This window comes from Sorex fumeus, unplaced genomic scaffold (assembly GCF_029834395.1).
Source record: "Sorex fumeus unplaced genomic scaffold, SorFum_2.1 ptg000063l, whole genome shotgun sequence".
Lineage (NCBI taxonomy): Eukaryota > Metazoa > Chordata > Mammalia > Eulipotyphla > Soricidae > Sorex > Sorex fumeus.
This window is the reverse complement of record NW_026606120.1, coordinates 73,401,640-73,420,500: the sequence shown is the minus strand read 5'-3', so window position 1 is coordinate 73,420,500 and position 18,861 is coordinate 73,401,640. Positions and strand designations below refer to the sequence as shown.

At 42.5% G+C, this 18,861-nt stretch overlaps 1 protein-coding gene across 4 annotated transcripts in view; it reads right to left on the bottom strand.

Moving 5' to 3' along the window:
• Window positions 1–18,861, bottom strand: part of CDK12 (cyclin dependent kinase 12) — a 92,277-nt gene that overhangs the window by 65,605 nt on the left and 7,811 nt on the right. For 3 of the 4 annotated variants that reach the window (XM_056126821.1, XM_056126818.1, XM_056126820.1), the window contains exon 2: window positions 16,551–17,432. In XM_056126821.1, the coding sequence (XP_055982796.1) occupies window positions 16,551–17,432 (882 nt within the window). The remainder of the gene's footprint in view (window positions 1–16,550; window positions 17,433–18,861) is intronic. The other variant, XM_056126819.1, reaches the window with a different exon arrangement.

Below are 18,861 nucleotides of genomic sequence, written 5' to 3'. Positions count from 1 at the left end.
TGAGCACTATTGGGTATTAATCAAAACCAAAAATCACTGTCACTGTCCTCCCGTTTTCGATTTGCTTGAGCAGGCACCAGTAACATCTCCATTGTGAGACTTGTTACTGTTTTTTGGCATATTGAATACGTCATGGTTAGCTTGCCAGGCTTCGCCATGCGGGCGAGATACTCTCGGTAGCTTGCTGGCCTATTTGAGAGGGGCGGAAGAATTGAACCCGGGTCGGCTGTGTACAAAGATAGGTCAGTGAGACAGTAGAGCAAGCCTTGCACAAGGTCAACCAAAGTTTAATCCACAGCACCCAATATAGTCCCCTGAGCACTGGACAGAGTAACATCTGAGAGCAGAGCCAGAAGTAAGCCCTGAGACCCACCAGTAAGTCCTGTGGCCCCAAAACCAAAAATGACAAATAGGGGAATAGAAATATAGTACAGGAGGCAAGGCATTTACCCCAGTCTCATTCCTATCCCACCCCTCATGCCAAAACATTAATTATAGGAGCCAAGAACACAGCTCAGTAGTAGAGTACTTGCTTACCACTTGCTTGTTCACACACCTCCCCACCACCCAAATTTTTACTTTTACTAGAAAAAAACACTAATATAATTAAGTAAGCAGTCTATAAGTTAAAAATATTTCACTTTTACAAAAAAATTATCTACAGTAAGGCATCTGCCTTGCACACAGCCAACAAAGGTTCAATCCCTGTCATCTAATATAGTCCCCCAAGAACTGCCAGGAGTGATTCCAGAGTGCAGAGCCAGTAATAACCCCAGTACTGCTGGGTGTAGCCCGAAACAGAAACAAAAACAAAATCTACGGCATATAAAAAAAAAATAAACAATTTGGGCATCAGAGATGCTCAATGGGCTCAGTGCATACTTTACACGGGGAGGCCTGGGTTGGATTACTGGGACCAGATTGTTCCCCCCAACACTGCAAGGAGCTAACTCTAGCACACAGCCAGAAGTAACTTCTAAGCATTGTCTGGATGTGGCCCAAAATCCCTATCCCCATAAAAATAATATTGGTATATTATAGTTACAGTTCCCTTTAACTGCTTAATGTCCTTCCTTAAATTTCTATTTGATTTTTTTGGTTTTGGGGCCACACCAGGAAATGCTCAGGGTGGCTCTGTGCTCAATAAGTTACTTCTGGGTGTACTCAGGGGACCATAAACAGTGCAAGGGATAAAACCAAGGTTGGCCACATGCCAAGGAAAGCTACATACTAGCTGTACTATTTTCAGCTCTCCCTGACCCACAGAGCCCTTGCCCAAATTCTATTTAGATGTTAACTGAGAGAATATAAAATGCAGTAAGTTAGCATCTTAAATTCATAAATTTAATTACAAACTTACAGAGTTCATCTAACCTACTGCTTACTTTTTTTGCTTTGTTTTTTTATAAATTTCGCAGTCATACCCAGATGTTCTAAGGGTTTATTCCATGCTTTGTACTTAGAAATCACTGTACTCTTGCTCCTGTCCCATATTCTGTAATTATTATTTTTATTGTGGATTTTGGGGCCATACCTGGTGATTCTCAGGGCATACTATGCACTCAGGAATCACTCCTGGAGTTGTTCAGGGAACCATACAGGACTCTGGGAATCAAACCCGGGTCGGCCACATGCAAGGCAAATGCCCTATCTGCTATATCACTCTGTTCCCCAAACTCTTTTCTTTCTTTTGGTGGTGGGGAGGAGGGGTGGGAGAAGTGGCACACCTGGTGATGCTCAAGGGTTACTCCTGACTTTGTACTCAGGAATTACTTCTGGCAGTGCTCAAAGGACGATATGGGATGCCAGGAATCAAACCTGGGTCGGCTGTATGCAAGGTAAGCATACTATCTGCTGTATTATCACTCTGGGCCCCTGCCCCAACCACTCTATTTTTAACTAGCAAAGAGTTAAATAAAGAATAAAAGCTCAAGCCAGAGTCAGTAGGATGCTTGCTTTGCATGCAGCCAACCTGGGGTTTGATCCCAGCACTACACTTGGTCTTCCGAGGAGCTGGAGGGATAGCATAGCGGGTAGGGTATTTATTTGCCTTGCACTCGACCGACCAGGGTTCGATTCCCAGCATCCCATATGGTCCCCTGAGCACTGCCAGGGGTAATTCCTGAGTGCAGAGCCAGGAGTAACCACTGTGCATCACCGGGTAAGACCCAAAAAGCAAAAAACAAAAACAAAACAAACAAAAAAAAACCAAAAAAAACCCCACACTTGGTCCTCCAAGCACAGCCAGGAGTGATTCCTGAGTACAGAGCCCAGAGTAATCCCAGAACACCACTGGGTGGTGGCCTAAAAACAAACCAAAAGAATGCAAGTTCTACAATGTAATACTGTTGTATTTCTAAAAAATGTAGAACTTGAAAAAAACTATTTTACAATATTCTATAAGAAATATCAGTAACAGGGCCTCAGCAGTAGAACAGTGGGTAGGGATTTGCCTTACATGCCGCCAACCTAGGTTCAATCCCAAGCATCCTATATTGTTCCCTAAGAACGTCAGATGTAATTTCTCAGTGCAGAGCCCGTGTATGCCCTAAGCTTTGCTGGGTATGACCTGAAAACAAAAATATGGAGGGCTGAAGAAATAGGAGTTAAGGAAATCAATTTTCATGTGGCCAAATCTGGTTTGATTCCCAGGACTGCACTGAACCACAAGGGGTCATTCCTGAGCACAGGTCCAGTTATAGGAAGCCCCTGAGTACTGCCGGGGCTAAATGGCTCCTCAAAATGGAGAGATAAATAACCTCAAGCTAAACATTCAAGGAAAGTGAGCATAATCAATTATTTCAGAATCATTATGACAGATGGCAACAGTTCTCTCATGATAAACAACGGATTATAGTACTTAGTGGTAGGGGAAGAATGGCTTTTCTGGAATAGATGAAAATGTCTTCAGATCCAGGGTTTTTTTTCTTTTTTTTTTTTCTTTTGGCCTTTTTTGGGTCATACCCAGCAATGCTCAGGGGTCACTCCTGGCTCTGCACTCAGGAATTACTCCTGGCGGTGCTTGGGGGACCAAATGGGATGCCGGGGATCGAACCCGGGTCGGCCATGTGCAAGGCAAATGCCCTGCCCACTGTGCTATCGCTCCGACTCCCAGATCCAGTTTTTTAATCAACTTGTAAAGGAAGGACATTTTCCTATATGTCTTCAGAAAGACAGTGCAACATACAGATTCATTCTATAAATAAAACCATGCTACACAGTAAGTCTTATCTAGTTCATCATAGTTGTTAAGGCTGAAACAGATCTGAGAAATCTAAATACATTATAGGCTAACTTCTCTTTGAAAAGTAATTACAAAAACTATATTCTTAACATGACTATTCCCTAACATAGAGCAAAGAATATATATATAGAAGAAGAGAAAGTAGATATATCTATCCCTTGAAATGTTATCACTTAAAAAAATACTGCTGCCAGGGGTGGGAGGGATGCTGGGAGCATTGGAGGTGGGGAATGGGGACCAGTGGAGGGATGGGTACTCAATCACTGTATAACTGAAACCCAAGCACAAAAGTCTGTAAGTCTACAACTGTACCTCATGGTGTTTCACTAATAAAAATTTAAAAAGAAAATGCTGCCCTCTGAGTATAAAACAAAACGTCAACAGCTACTACTTCCTACCAACTTTCAACTTTTAATCTCTTGTAAATCGTATCAATAAAATCTAGATTCACTTTACCACATTAAGACAATGGAATACAAAATGATCATGTAAAACTTTCTGCTGAATTAATGATATAGATGAAGATAAAACAATTATAAAACTAAAATGAATAGCATTATTAGGTTGCCCTTTTTTAAAAATTTTTTAATTTCCACTTTGGGAACTGGAAAGGCAGCTCAACAGCTCAAAGGAATGCGTACTCTGCATACAGGAAAACCAGATTCAATCCCTGGTTCATGGTTACTCCAGAGCCAGCATGCTAGAAGTGACCCCTGAGCACCAAGACAAAAGTAGCTCCTATGCTAGCAGCGTCACTGGATGTGGCCCCAAAGTAACATGAAAAAAGTTAATTAGCCCAATGTTAAGACATTCAGAGAGGAGCCAGAGCAATAGTACAGAGGACAGGGAATTGCCTTACACCCAGCTTACCCAGGTTCAGTCCCCAGCATCTCTGAACCAATGGAATTGATCCCTGAACATAGAGCAAGGAGTAAACCCTAAGCCCAACTCTAAGAAAGCCCACATCCCCACCCTCCAAAAAAAAAAAAACCACATTCAGGGGAAAAATGCCGTATTTCCCAACTACCATCATTTTACTTTCTCCTGAATGACAAATAGATTTCTTCTTGGTTAAATGTTTCACTAGACTCAAAGTACCTAAATTCTTTATTCATCACTTTATTTAAATCTGTTTACATATAGGTACTATCTGTTTGAATTTGGGGGCCACGTCCAGCTGTGTTCAGGGCTTACTCCTGACTGTTCAAGGATTACTCCTGGCTGGCCTCTGAGAAGCATATTCAGTGCTAGGGATCCAACTCAGCTCAACTGCATGCAAGGCAATCAATCACCTTTCCTGTTGTATGAGATTTACGGCCCCAAGGTCCTGGTTTTTCTGGTTTGCTTTATGCTTCAATAACAGAAACAGTGAAAATGCACACTGCATCTAAAAATATTTTAGTATGTTAGGAGATGCATATATAGCACAGTGGGTAATGTGCTTGCCTTACATACAGCCAACCAGGTTCAATACCTGGCACTCCCTGAGCCTGCCAGGAGTAATCCCTCAGAGCAAAGCCTGGAGTAAACCCTGAGCACTGCAGGGTGTGACACAAAAACCAAAATTAAATACATAAGATTTTAGTATGCTTATTTCAAGAAAGACTTTCTGATGAGATATTACTATAAATTATTACCATAAGTCAGGACACAAATTTTGAAGAGATTAAATCTATTTTCATCAAATGTAATTAAAAACTCTGAAAATAGGTCACAGATAAGGGTAACGGTGCTTGTTTGCCTTGTACATAAGACACCCTAATTCAATTCCTAGTACTACATATGGTCCCCTAAGCACCGCCAGCAGTAATCGCCTAGCTAGAAATGAGCTCTGAGCATCGCTAGATGGATTCTCTGCCACCCCACATACCCTTACTCCCCTCCCCCACATAAAAAACCTGAAATGAGATCTTGAAAGCATGTGCTCAATAGGCTGAAAGAAGCCTGGGTCAGATCCATGATACTGCATGGTCCCAAGTATTCAAGTACTGAATCAGGGATAGTCTGGAGCACCATTGGGCACAAAACAATCACAACACGAATCCCTGAAATAAGTTAACAGTGTGATTCTATGGCAAAATGCACGCAATTCGCTGGCTTCAAATCTTGGCACCACAGATGCAAAAATGATTAAAAACCCTGAGATAATTATAGACCATAAAATTGCACTGAGTGACTGAAGAGAGAACTAAGAGGGTTACAGCACATGCCTTACATGCCAGAGGATTTGGTTTGAACCCAAGCAACACATGGTCTCCTATCACTGCAAGTAATGAACTCTTGAGCACTGATCCAGGAGTAGTCCCAGAGCACTACTGGGTGTGGTTCCCTTCCTGCCATAAATTACAGTGATTAACAACATTAGAATTTAAAATTTAACAAAACACTCACTGAAGAATAAGTCTATACAGTGCTAAGACAGTATACTAGATGCAGTGGAATGATTAGAATAAGAAAGCATATGCTGAACATTCAAGTCGATATTTCAAAATGCAATACCGGGGCAAGAAAGATAGCACTACACACAGAGTGCTTAATTTAGATGCATCTGACTCCAGTTTGATCCCTGGGACCCTGAGTAAAGAGCCAGGAGTAAGTTGAGTATCACTGGATAAGTTCCCCCCCCAAACAAATAAAAACTCAATACAGAAATAGTACTTCCTGGAGCTGGAGGTGGGTAGAGTGTTTGCCTTGTGTGAAGCTGATGTGGGTTCAGTCCCCAGCATCCCATATGGTCTCCTGAGTACTGCCAGGAGTAATTCCTTAGTACTGAGCCAGGAGTAACCCCTGAGCATTGCCGGATGTAACCAAAAACAAAAAAAATTAAAGAAACAATACTTCCTGATTCTCCATTTACACCTTGTTAGATGGCTTCACATATAGTAAGAAGGCTGCATAATGTTCAAACAGAATAATGAAAAAGGTCAGAGAATGGAGTTCAGCAGTTAGGCACCTGTCTTACATAGGGCATTTAAGTTTAATCCACAGCTTCCATTTAACATCCCCATTCAAAAACGGAAAGTGTGCGGAGACATAGCTCAGTGGGCTGAGCACCAGCACAGCATAGACTCCTGAGCACAGCAGGGAAATGACAACCAAGCACAGTCTGGAGTAGATGAAGCACTGTCAGGAATGGCCCAAAGGAAAAAACAGGGGCTGGAGAGATAGCACAGCAGGTAGGGTGTTTGCCTTGCACACGGCTGACATGGGTTCGATTCCCAGCATTCCATATGGTACCCTGAGCACTGCCAGGGGTAACTCCTGAGTGCAGAGCCAGGAGTAACCCCTGTGCATCACTGGGTGTGACCCAAAAAGCAAAAAAAAAAAAAAACAAAAAAAAAAACCAAAGAACAAAAACAGGGGTATCTGGCAGAACAGTTTCATGTGCCAACCTGGGTTTAATGCCTGGCACTTCATATGGTCCCCCAAGCCCCACCAAGAGTGAGATCTGAGCAAAGCTAGAAGCCCTGAGCACTACAAAGCGTGGCCCCGAAAACAAAACAACAACAAAAATCAAGTGTGTCTTTGGCACTAAGGTGAGGTAGCTGTACACTAAAACCATAAATGTTAGCACCATTGCAAACACATTGCTTAAACTGAAATAATCTTAAAAAAAAAATGTGAGGCCCTGGATTCAATCCCCAGCATCAGTGATCTCCTAAGCACCACCAGATGTTCACACAAAACAAAATATTAAGTTTTAGGATTACCCAAGCTTTTAAATCTGGATGGTGAGCTGGAGATAGTACAGCTGGAAAAGCGCTTGCTGGGTACACACACTCAGTCCAGATGCTATATCCGTACACACATCCAGCCCAGATGTTATATCCAGCATCACACAGTCTCCCAAACCCACCAGGAGTAATCCCTGAGCAAAGAACCAGGAGAAGCCTTGAGCACCACTAGGTGTAGCCCAAAACAAAACAAAACAAAATCTGAATAGTTTCTTGTATTTAATAATTCTAATAAAAAGCATTTACTATTAATAATGACCTACTAACAGTAAATACTTTTTTCTTTTTTTTTTTTTGCTTTTTGGGTCACACCCAGCGATGCTCAGGGTTTACTCCTGGCTCATGCACTCAGGAATTGCTCCTGGCAGTGCTCGGGGGACCATATGGGTTGCTAGGAATCGAACTTGTGTCGGCCATGTTGGCTGTGTGCAAGGCAAACGCCTTACTCGCTGTGCTATCGCTCCAGCGCCCTTCATTTACTTTTTAAGTAGATAAAATCTACTTTTAAAAAGCTTTGGCAATTTTCCAATTTTAGGCCAGAAAGATATTACAGAAGACATTAGTCTTGTTTGCAGCCAACCTCATTTGGTTCCTAGCACTAACTGTGGTCCAAGGACCAACAGGAGTCATTCCTGAACACTGAACAAGGAATAGCACCTGAGCCTTGCTGGATATGGCTCAAAATCAGAAAAATAAAAATAACATAAAAAAGAAGTATATAATTATTTTCTAATTCTGATAACAAACTTTTTTTGTTCTGGGGGGTCACACCGGTGTTGCTTAGAAGTTACTCCTGGCTCTGCACTCAGGAATCACTCCTGGAGGGCTCAGGGGTCCAGAAATTGAACCACAGTCGGCCGCATGCAAGGTAAACACCCTACCCACTGTACTATTGCTCCATCCCCTAAAAAGTCTTGCATGCAGGAGACTTGTGTTTGATTCCTGACACTGCATGTATAATTCCCTCATCCCTAGTACAGAACTGGGAATAGCCCTAACCACTGCTGGCTGTGCCCTCCCCAAATAAAAAACTTTGTATTAAAATAACATGTGGTGGGGCTGGAGAGATAGCACAGCGGGTAGGACATTTGCCTTGCATGTGAACGACAGGGTTCGATTATATCCCATACGGTCCCCTGAGCACCGCCAAGAGTAACTCCTGAGTGCAGAGCCAGGAGTAACCCCTGTGCATCACCAGGTGTGACCCAAAAAGCAAAAAATAAAATAAAATAAAATAAAATAGCATGTGGTTTCTTGGTGTTTTTTTTTTCTTTTTTTTTGCTTTGCAATGCTCAGGGGTCACTCCTGGTTCGGCACTCAAAAATTACTCCTGAGGGTGCACAGGGGATCATATGGGATGCCAGGGATCAAACCCAGGTCAGCCACATGCAAGGCAAATGCCCCACCCACTGTACTATCGCTCTCTCCCCAAGCATGTGTTTTTCATCTGGCAGTGTAACTGGTGCATGAAGAGCAGCTCAAGAAAATAAAGACAGGGGCTGGAGGGATAGCAAAGTGGGTAGGGCGTTTGCCTTGCAGGAGGCCAACCCTGATTCGATTCCCAGCATCCCATATGGTCCCCTGGCACCGCCAGGAGTAATTCCTGAGTGCAGAGCCAGGAATAACCCCTGTGCATCACCGGGTGTGACCCAAAAAAGAAAAAAATAAAGAAATAAATAAATAAAGACAGAAAAATTATAGGACTGGAGCAATATACAAAAGGTAGAATTAGTATACAAAAGCAATATACAAAAGGCTGATTGCGTTGCAAGCAGCCAACCTGGGTTTGACCTCCAGCACCCAGTATGGTCCCCCAAGCACCACCAGAAATGATCCCTGAGCACACAGCCAGAGGTAAGCTCTGAGTACCACCAGGTGTGGGTCAAAAACAAAATAACAAAACAATCCAAAAAAAAAAAAAACTCCAATAAATATCAAATTAAAATATAGTGAAGTGGCTGGAGTGATAGTACAGCTGGTAGGTTGTTTGCATTGTATGTGGCCAACCCGGGTTCTATCTCCGGCATCCTACATGGACCCTAAGTACCACCAGAAGTAATTCCTGAGTGCAGAACCAGAAGTAACCCCTGAGCATCGCCAGGTGTGACCCCCTCTCCAAAATAAAAGCAATTAAAAAAATAATAAAATATAGTGAAAAATAAATTTAATAAGTACGGAAAAATATTCCCAATTTCCACTTTTTCTTTAATAGTTTCCTAGTACTGGACTAATGAGAAAAGGGTTGGAGAATATGTTTTGCACATAGGAGTTCCAGATCTAATCACTGGCTACAAATGGTTCCCCCTGCACAGCAGGGAATAAACCCTGATTTGGAAGAGCAACCATAGCACCACCAGGTATGAACCTGTAACTAATAATAATAACCTACTAATATTTTATATGAATAACATATTTTTATATAACTGAATTGGATTATGATAAATCATACTTTCAGAATTGGTATATAACAAAAATTGCTTCATTCTCTCCTACATTCTTAACGATAATCACATGTATGCAAGCAAGTCTTTTTGTCTGGGCGAGGGAGGGTACCACCCAAGCAGAACTCAAGAGTATGTGGACCACTTCCTATGATCTTAGCTCAGACCGGTAGTGAAGAATCAATACTCTGTTCAGTGATGCAGTGTTGCTCAGACCAGTGGGCTAGCCTTTTGTACTATCTCCCCAGTGTGGAGCACTGAATGGTCTTATATTAACCCTTCATTCCCAATCTGAAAGATTTTTATGTGCTTTTGTTTGTTTTGAGGCTACAACCAACTGTGTGTTCATGGTGATGGGCTCAGGGGATTATGTAGAATATTGGGGACTGACCTCAGGTCAGCCACATACCACGCACGCACCTTAGCCACTGTACTCTCCTGATGGCCCCAGATTCCCATGTTTTCTATCAAAATCAATCCCCCTATGAAAACAAGTATTCTCCAGTTAACTGAGTAAACATGTCAAAATAAAGATTCTTAGCAACACCACGTTCTAGCCACTACATAAACTAATACTTAAATGATTTTCCTCTGAAGCATTGGAATATGGTTCAGAAGTAGAGCACTTATCTTTCATGTATGAGGCAATGGTTTCAATGTCTGATACCTCCCCACAAGAAATAAATAATTTCCTTTTGGGGGAGATAGTAGTCATAGGTTTCTTTGGGTATCAATCAAATGACCATTTCCTTTCCCTATAAAAACCATAGGACTACAGTTTATATCTAAAAGTATACAGAAGACTTCAACTATTTATATATAGATATATAGACTTCAAGTTGTTTTCAGAATGTTGCAGAATTCATATAAGACTATTAATAACAGAAAGAACATGAAGATTGGACAAATAGTATAGGAGTTAAATATTTGCCTTGTATCCTGCCAACCCAGGTTCAAATCCCTGGTACCAGATATGGTCCCCATTGCCATCACCATTGGCCACGCCTGAGCCCAAAGCCAGGAATAGCCCCTGAGCACTGCTAGGTGTCCTCTGTCCTCAAATAATATGAAGAGCACCAAACTGGAGGAAACCCTGAGGACCACCAGGTCTGACCCAAAACAAAAAAATATAATCAGATTTAGTAGTGTCTTTATGTGTGTGCAATACTTTAGCTAAAGAGGGCCGGAGAGATAGCACAGTGGGTAGGGTGCTTATCATGCACATGATGGACACGAATTCAATCCTGAGCACATAAGGTCCCCTGAGTCCCACCAAGAGTGATCCCTGAGTGCAGAGAAGGAGTAAGCCCTGAGCACCAGGGCTGGGTGTAGCCAAAAAATTTATTAAGAAAAAAGTTTAAAAAGCATAAAGAATCTCTAAATTAGTTATGAACCAAAGAAATCATGCTACAGACTGATCACAAACTGCATGCAATCCCTGGAATTAGATTCAATCCCTGGCACATAGTATGGTCACCAAGAGTGACGCCCAAGAACAGAGCTGAGTACTGACAGGAGTGGTCCCTGAGTATTGACAGGAGTGGTCAAAGACCCCCACCCCAATTACTTAAAAAACTAAACATAAAATTTAAGGGGTTGAAGAATAGCATAGCGGGTAGGACATTTGCCTTGCATGCATCCAATCCGGGTTCAATTCACAGCATCCCATATGGTCCCCGGAGCACCACCAGGAATAATTCCTGAGTGCACAAGCCAGGAGTAACTCCTGTGTATCTCCAGGTGTGACCCAAAAAGGAAAAAAACAAACAAACAAAAAAAACAAAACATGAAATTCAATTCAGAAGCCAAGCAGATAGGTTGGAGTACATGATTTACATGCAGGAGCATAGGGTTCAACACTACATTGTCTCCAGGAAGCACCAAAACTCCTAAACACCAAACTGGAGGATACCCTGAGGACCACCATGTCTGACCCAAAACAAAAAATAAAATCAGATTTAGTAATGTCTTTATGTGTGTGCAATTGTCAAGGCTCTATGCCCAGGATCTCCTGGTTCTATGCCGAGGATCACTCCTACACATTGCCAGGGATCCATGCAACTTAAGCACCTTACCCTCCATACTATCTCTCTGGACCAGAACAGTACTTTAAACAGTCTCAATCATGTCTGTGGTTTAATGTAAAGGATCAAGGATGAAATGCTGCTCAAGCCCCAAAGTGCTGGTGATTATCTCAGACCATCTCAGCAGTTCTGGGGATAGGCAGGCAGGGAGACCTCAGGATTGCACTGCAGGACACTCCTGGCCCCATGTGGTGCTTGGGACAGAACCTGGGGTTATCCACATGGCAAGTATAAGCCTTAACCCCTGTCCTATCTCTTCAGCCTCTACATTCTTTTGAAAAATTTTTTCCTTATATCCAGCTGTTTGAGGGTAAATCCTGGTTCTATACCCTACAGGTCACCTTTCTGTTTTATTTTTGTTTGGGGGTCACACCCAGCAGAGCTCAGGGATTCCCTCTAGCTCTATACTTGTGGATTACTTCTAAGGGAATTGGGAAACTGTATGAGATGCTGGGGATTAAACCAGTGCAGGCCACATGCAAGGCAAACACTCAATCCACTATACTATCATTCCAGGTAACTCTGAGGCCACCATTGATTGTGTTCAGGACAATACATTACTGAGAATAGAACATGGGGCCCCCCACATGCCCTATTATGTATATATTTTTCACTGTGGCTGTTCAGGGGTTATACTTGGCAGTAGTCAGGGACTATGCCTGGCATACTACTCTGGGGTTATTCTTTACAGTTTACGGGGGACCATGAAGTACTGGTGATCAAATTCAGGTTTCTCACAAAGTATAGCACTGTGAGCTACCTCTCAAGTACCCAAGTATAATATGGTTTTTAGGGCATATCTGGCTGTGCTCAGGGCACCATGCAGTGCTAGGAATCCAACATGGTCCTCCCACATACAAAATACATACTCGGTTCATTGGCTATCTCTCTGGTTTCTTTTTCCCCCCTGGTGGTGGAGTCACAGCCAGCAGTGCTCAGAAGCTACTCCTGGCCCTACGTTCAGGGATCACTCTTGACAGAGTTCAGGTGATCAGATGAGGTACCTGGAATCAAATAGGAACTGGTAGCATGCCAGGTATATGCCTTGTATAACTCTGCCCTCTTTTTTAAATATAAAGGGGCTGGAGCGATAGCACAGCGGGTAGGGCGTTTGCCTTGCACACGGCTGATCCAGGTTCGATTCCCAGCATCCCATATGGTCCTGAGCACCACCAGGAGTAATTTCTGAGTGTATGAGCCAGAAGTAACCTCTGTGCACTGCCGGGTGTGACCCAAAAAGCAAAAAAGATAAAATAAATAAAAAGGTGCAGGGTCTGGAAAATGTATCATCAATCAACTGATGCCATTTGCTAAGTAGGGAAGCTGGGCAAAAATGGCATGAGAGGCAAGATCATTCACTAGTACTTATACTTGAACTCAGAAAGAAAGTTTGTTGATGGGCTGGAGAGATAGTATAAGGGTCAAGGTACTCGCCTTGTATGCAGCCATTCCCAGTTCAATCCCAGCACCACATATACTCTCCGCTTGCCTGTGCCCATGCACCACCAGGATTAAGCTCTGAGTACCACAGGGTGTTGGTCCAAAGACAAAAAAAAAATTTGTTGCAAAAATAAATCTTATATCCTAGAGAATAATAGAGGAGTATCTGTTTTAAAATGCAAAAAAAAAAAAAAGTAACAAAAATTACTATGGCATTTGTCACTACTAAAGCATGTTTGTTGAGTGACTGAGTGATACTTGTCTAGCTAGTTCTCCCAGGGAATTAAATAAACATATTTCCTAATGCCTTCCATAAAATCAGACTCAGGCTGAATAATCATTTCAGTTCTCAATACTTAGGACTTATTAAAATCAGTTTTTTCTATCATCCCATTGTGAATTTATATTCTCATTACCAAAGATCCGATGTGTTGTTCTTTTACTTCTTACAGAGTAATTAAAAACATTTTTTTAAAGCAGTCCCTTTGGGTCTGGAGAGATAACCCAATGGGCTAAGTGCCATTCTTTGCACACAGAATACCCAGACTTGATCCCGCACACCAAATATGGCCCCCAGACACTGCCACATCCCCTACACACTGCCACATCCCCTACACACTGCCATGAGTAAACCTCAAGCATGGAAGTAGGAGTAATCCCTGTCGACTTCCTGGTGTGGTCCAAAAACAAAACAAAAGCAACATTTTTCAAAAATAAATATGGTTTGGGGCTGGAGCAATAGTACAGCCGGTAGGGCGTTTGCCTTGCATGTGACAGACCTGTGGAACTGGGTTTGATTCCCGCAATCCCATATGGTCCCCCAAGCACCGCCAGCAGTAATTCCTGAGTGCAAAGCCAGGAGTAACCCCTGTGCATCACTGGGTGTGACCCAAAAAGCAAAATAAATAAATAAGGTTTATTTTTCTCATGGAGCAGGAGTTTAAAAAACAAAACCAAAAAGAAAGTTATAAGGGCCAGAGACTAATTACAGTGGCTAAGGTCCAGTTTGATTCCTGGTACACAATATGGTCCCCTGAGCCTGCTAGGAGTGATCCCCGAATACAGCACCGATGTATGCCCTGGAACTACCAGGTATGGCCCAAAGCAAATTCAAAAAACAAAAAAGAACAAAACAGGGGCTGGAGTGATAGCACAGCGGGTAGGGTGTTTGCCTTGCATGTGGCCGACCTGGGTTCGATTCCCAGCATCCCATATGGTTCCCGGAGCACCGCCAGGAGTAATTCCTGAATGCAAAGCCAGGAGTAACCCCTGAGCATCGCCAGGTATTACCCAAAAAGCAAAAAAAAAAGAGAACAAAACAGCTATAAAATATATTATTTGGGATATCTGAGGGGAGCGATAGCACAGCGGTAGGGCGTTCGCCTTACAAGCAGCCAACATGGCCGACCCGAGTTCAATTCCTCTGCCCCTCTCGGAGAGCCCGGCAAGCTACCGAGAGTATTCGATATGCCAGACACAGTAACAACAAAGTCTCCAATGGAGACGTTACTGGGCCTGCTCAAGCAAATCGACGATCAACGGGAGGGCCTTTCTTTTCTTATCTTCTAACTTAACATTATATGATAACATTTATTAAATGTTATGTTACATTAAATGTTATAATGTAACATTTATATGGTATTATTAAATCATTTTATTTTAGAGTAAAATTGTTACAGAAAACTATTTTATGAGATATGTTCACATAATCAGAAGTGTCATAATTAATATGGCAAAGCATTAGTAATTGGTGGAGCTAGATGAATGTGTTAACTATGGCACTTTTTTCCTTTAGCTATTAAAATTTCAACATAAAGATTTAAGGGAGCTAGAAAGGTAGCTCATAAAACCTTGCGTGTAGGAGCTCCAAGTTCAATCCATGGCACCCATGTGCCCCCCAATAGCATGCTGAGCATTACTGGGTAGTCCCAAAGACAAAAAAGAGGGTAAGACACTTGCCTTGCATGCAGCCAAATCTAGTTTGAATCCACAGAACATTATGTTGGTGACCCAGCCCTGCCTGGGATCACGCCTGAGCAGAGGCAGAATAGTCCATGCACTTCCTGTGTTTTCTTGGGTCACACCTAGCAATGATCAGGGATTACTCCTGGCTCTGTGCTGAAGAGATCACTCCTAGTGGTACTTAGAGCACCATATGGGGTACTAGGAATCAAACCCAGGTCGCCCACGTGTAAGGCAAGCTCGTTATCCATGGTACTATCTCACCAGCCTGGTCCATGCACTTATGGGTGGCCCAAACTCTAACCTAAAAAAAAAAAAAAAAAAAAAAAAAAAAACCAAGGGGGCTGGAGCAATAGCACAGCGGGTAGGGCGTTTGCCTTACACACATCTAAGATGGCCGATCCAGGTTCGATTCCCAGCATCCCATATGGTCCCCCGAGCACCGCCAGGAGTAATTCCTGAGTGCATGAGCCAGGAGTAACCCCCAAGCATTGCTGGATGTGACCCAAAAAGCAAAACAAAACAAAACAAAAAAACTAAAAAGAAGTAATTTTTTGGGACTGGAGCGATAGCACAGCAGGTAGGGCGTTTGCCTTGCATGCGGCCGACCCGGGTTCGATTCCCAGAAACCCATATGGTACCCTGAGCACTGCCAGGAGTGATTCCTGAGTGCAAAGTCCTGAGCATCGCCAGTGTTACCCAAAAAACAAAAAAAGGAAAGAAATAATTTTTCTTTTTTTTTTTTTTTATTATCAAGCCATACCCAGGGATACTGAAGGGCCGCTTCTGGTAATAAGCTGAGGTTACTGCCAGTTGTGGGCTGGAGCAATAGCACAGCGGGTAGGGTGTTTGCCTTGCACACAGTCGACCCGGGTTCGATTCCTCCGTCACTCTCGGAGAGCCTGGCAAGCTACCGGGAGTATCCCGCCTGCACGGCAAAGCCTGGCAAGCTACCCTTGATGTATTCAATATGCCAAAAAAAGTAACAATAAGTCTCACAATGGAGACGTTACTGGTGCCCGTTGGAGCAAATCGATGAACAATGGGAGGACAGTGCTACTGCCAGTGATGTTCTGGAGACTATACAGTCCAATTCCAGTAAATGAATCTGACTTTGAGCCTCCTACACGCAAAGCAAGAGCTCTACCTGTTGAACTACTCTACACCCCAAAACATAGCAAATTTTGAGAAAAAGTCATTTTTAAAAAATCTGTATCAAAATTAAGTCTTATCAATAAAACATAAGAAGATGAGTTTTTTGGGTTTGTTTTTGTACCACACCTTGTGATGCTCAGGGGTTACTCCTGGCTCTGCACTCAGGAATCATTCCTGGCAGTGCTGAGAGGAATGCACAGAAAGCCAACGATCAAACCCAGGTTGGCTGTGGCAAGGCAAGCACATATTTGTTCTACTGTATCGCCAGCCTCGAGAAAATGATTTATTAGACCTCATGCTATAAATCTCATTCTAAGTAAATCTAAGAATTTTCCCACTGAAAATCAAACATCAGAGACATTTGTATTTTCTACTCATAAAAAAAAAATCTAATCATACATTGGAAGTTCTGACAGAGTTTAAGGACAGGTAACACATTATATTTAGGTTAAAAAAAAGTTAAATTTTCCCAGTTAGCTATAAGACTTACCTATCCATGTCATCATCTCCAGGTAATAAGGGTGGGAGGGGCAAAGGAGGCAATGTTGAAGTTTTTAGGTGTGGAATAGCAGCTGTTACAGATACTTGAGTCTTCACAGAAACCTGTACAGGGGGCTGAGAATTTGCCTGAGAAGACAAAGTAGATGTCCTTGGGTGGGTAGAATGGGGCAAAGCTGAAGTACTGGAAGTGAGAACCTGACTAAATGCTGGCTGGGGAGGAGGCAGAGGTGGTTGCAGTGGAATAGCTGGTAATGGAGGCAAAGGTGGTAATGGGGGCATCTGAGGTGGTGGAGTAGTAGTTGGTAAAGGAGGTGGAGAAGTGACTACTGGGAGAGGTGGAGGGGTTTCTTTTTCAGATGTCTCTGCTTCTTTTGGAGTAACAATCTCCTCTTTCAGAGCTACGGGCTTAGAGTCTCTTATTCCCTGTACTTTAAAATCTTTAACAGGGTGCTTCTCAGAGTGCTCATCCAACTTTACTTTCCCTGCATCTAAAGAATTTTTGACTTCTGTGTTTGTGTATGTTACATTCAACACTTCAGTATCTGGGACAGATTTTTCCAATTTTACAATTCTGGGCAACTTTTTAGACTCCAAGCCCGAATCCTTAGCCTCTACTGAACTGTTTTCCTTCCTAGGCAAAAATATAGGTGAACCCTTGGATTCCTTTCCATCCATTTTTGCTGCTGCAGCAGCAGCAGCTCTTTCCTTCTTTTTCCTACTGAGTTCAGCTCCCAAGCTGGAGTTCAAAGGAAGCCTGACAGGTGAGATACTGGAATGTCGACTGCGTGACCCGGATCTCTTCTTTTTACTGTGAGAAGATGAGTGTCTTGAATATGCAGGACTTCTACTTCTAGACTTCATGGATTTCCTACTGGAAAAAGAAAAAGGAAAAGATATAAATGCAGGCAATAATAAAAAGAAAATGCGTAGACTACAGCAACATGGAAGAAAGTAGATCCGATAAAACAAAGCCTGGAGAACTATAACTTAAAAAAAATCACTAGCAATCTTATACAAAGGTATTATATCTTACATATTAATGTTCCTTAATTAAGTGTAATAATAATACTATAATAAAGATGCTAGTTAAATACGAAAGCTGTGCTCTAAGACATTTAAGAATTTGATCTGGGGCTGGAGTAAGAGTACAAGAGTTAGGACACTTACCCTGTATGTGGCCAACCAAGGTCTGATCCCTGGCACCACATATGGTCCTGGAGCCCCACTAGGAGTAACTCCTGAGCACAGAGCCAGGAGTAACCCCTGAGCACCACCAGGTGTGGCCCCCAAATAAAAACAAATAAAAATTATTGGGGGCTACAGTAAAGGGGTAAAGGGGTTGCCTTGCATCCTCTAGACACCAGTTTGGATCCTTGGAATCAAACATGGTCCCCAGAGCACAAAATCATGGATCATTCCTAGGCAAGAAATCAGGAATAGCCTCTGAGCACTGCTGGGTGTGGCCCAAAAATTAGGGGACCAAAGGTATAGTACAGGTGTTAAAAGTCTTGTCTTGCATGCAGACAACCCCAGTTCAACCCCCAGCACTGGACCTGGGCACTGCCAGATCTAAGCACACACCCAGGCTGCTCCAACCCCCTACCCCATGTGAGAAAATATATGTATTTAAAGGCCAGGGATGTGGCTCAGCAACAGAGCATTTGCCTTGTATGTGTAAGGCCTGAGGTTTAAATCTCAGCACTGCTTCCCCACCCAAAGAATTATTTATGGAGTGCCAAGGAGATAGCTCAAATCAATAGAAGTACCCCCTAAGCACTATATCAGAATAGCTCCTAATTACTAAATGGCCCCCAAACCCAAACATTTACACATACATATAGATACACAGACACACAAAGATCAGAAGGAATACACTAAAACTTACCACTATTTATTCAACTGAAGATTAATACAATTTTCTTTCTTGGGTGTTTTTGTTTGTTTTGGGGCCATACCCAGCTGTGCACAGGGTTTACTCCTAGCTCTGTATTCAAAGACCACTCCTAGAAAGGCTAGGGGACCACATGGGGTGTTGGGGATTGAACCCGGGTGCACAGCAAGTACCTGCGCACTTTACTATCTCTATAGCCCCTGTAGATGGATAAAATTTTCACTGAAAATTACCAATTATTTATAATAATAAAAATTATTATTTTGAGCATTTGGGTTCTGATTATTAATGTAAAATTATAATGAAAACAAAGTCATGCTTTATTGTAAATGCAAGTGACATAAATTGGAAAAATTAAAAACTAGTATACTTCACTGAACACCAGGAGACAAAATTTTTTAATTAAAAA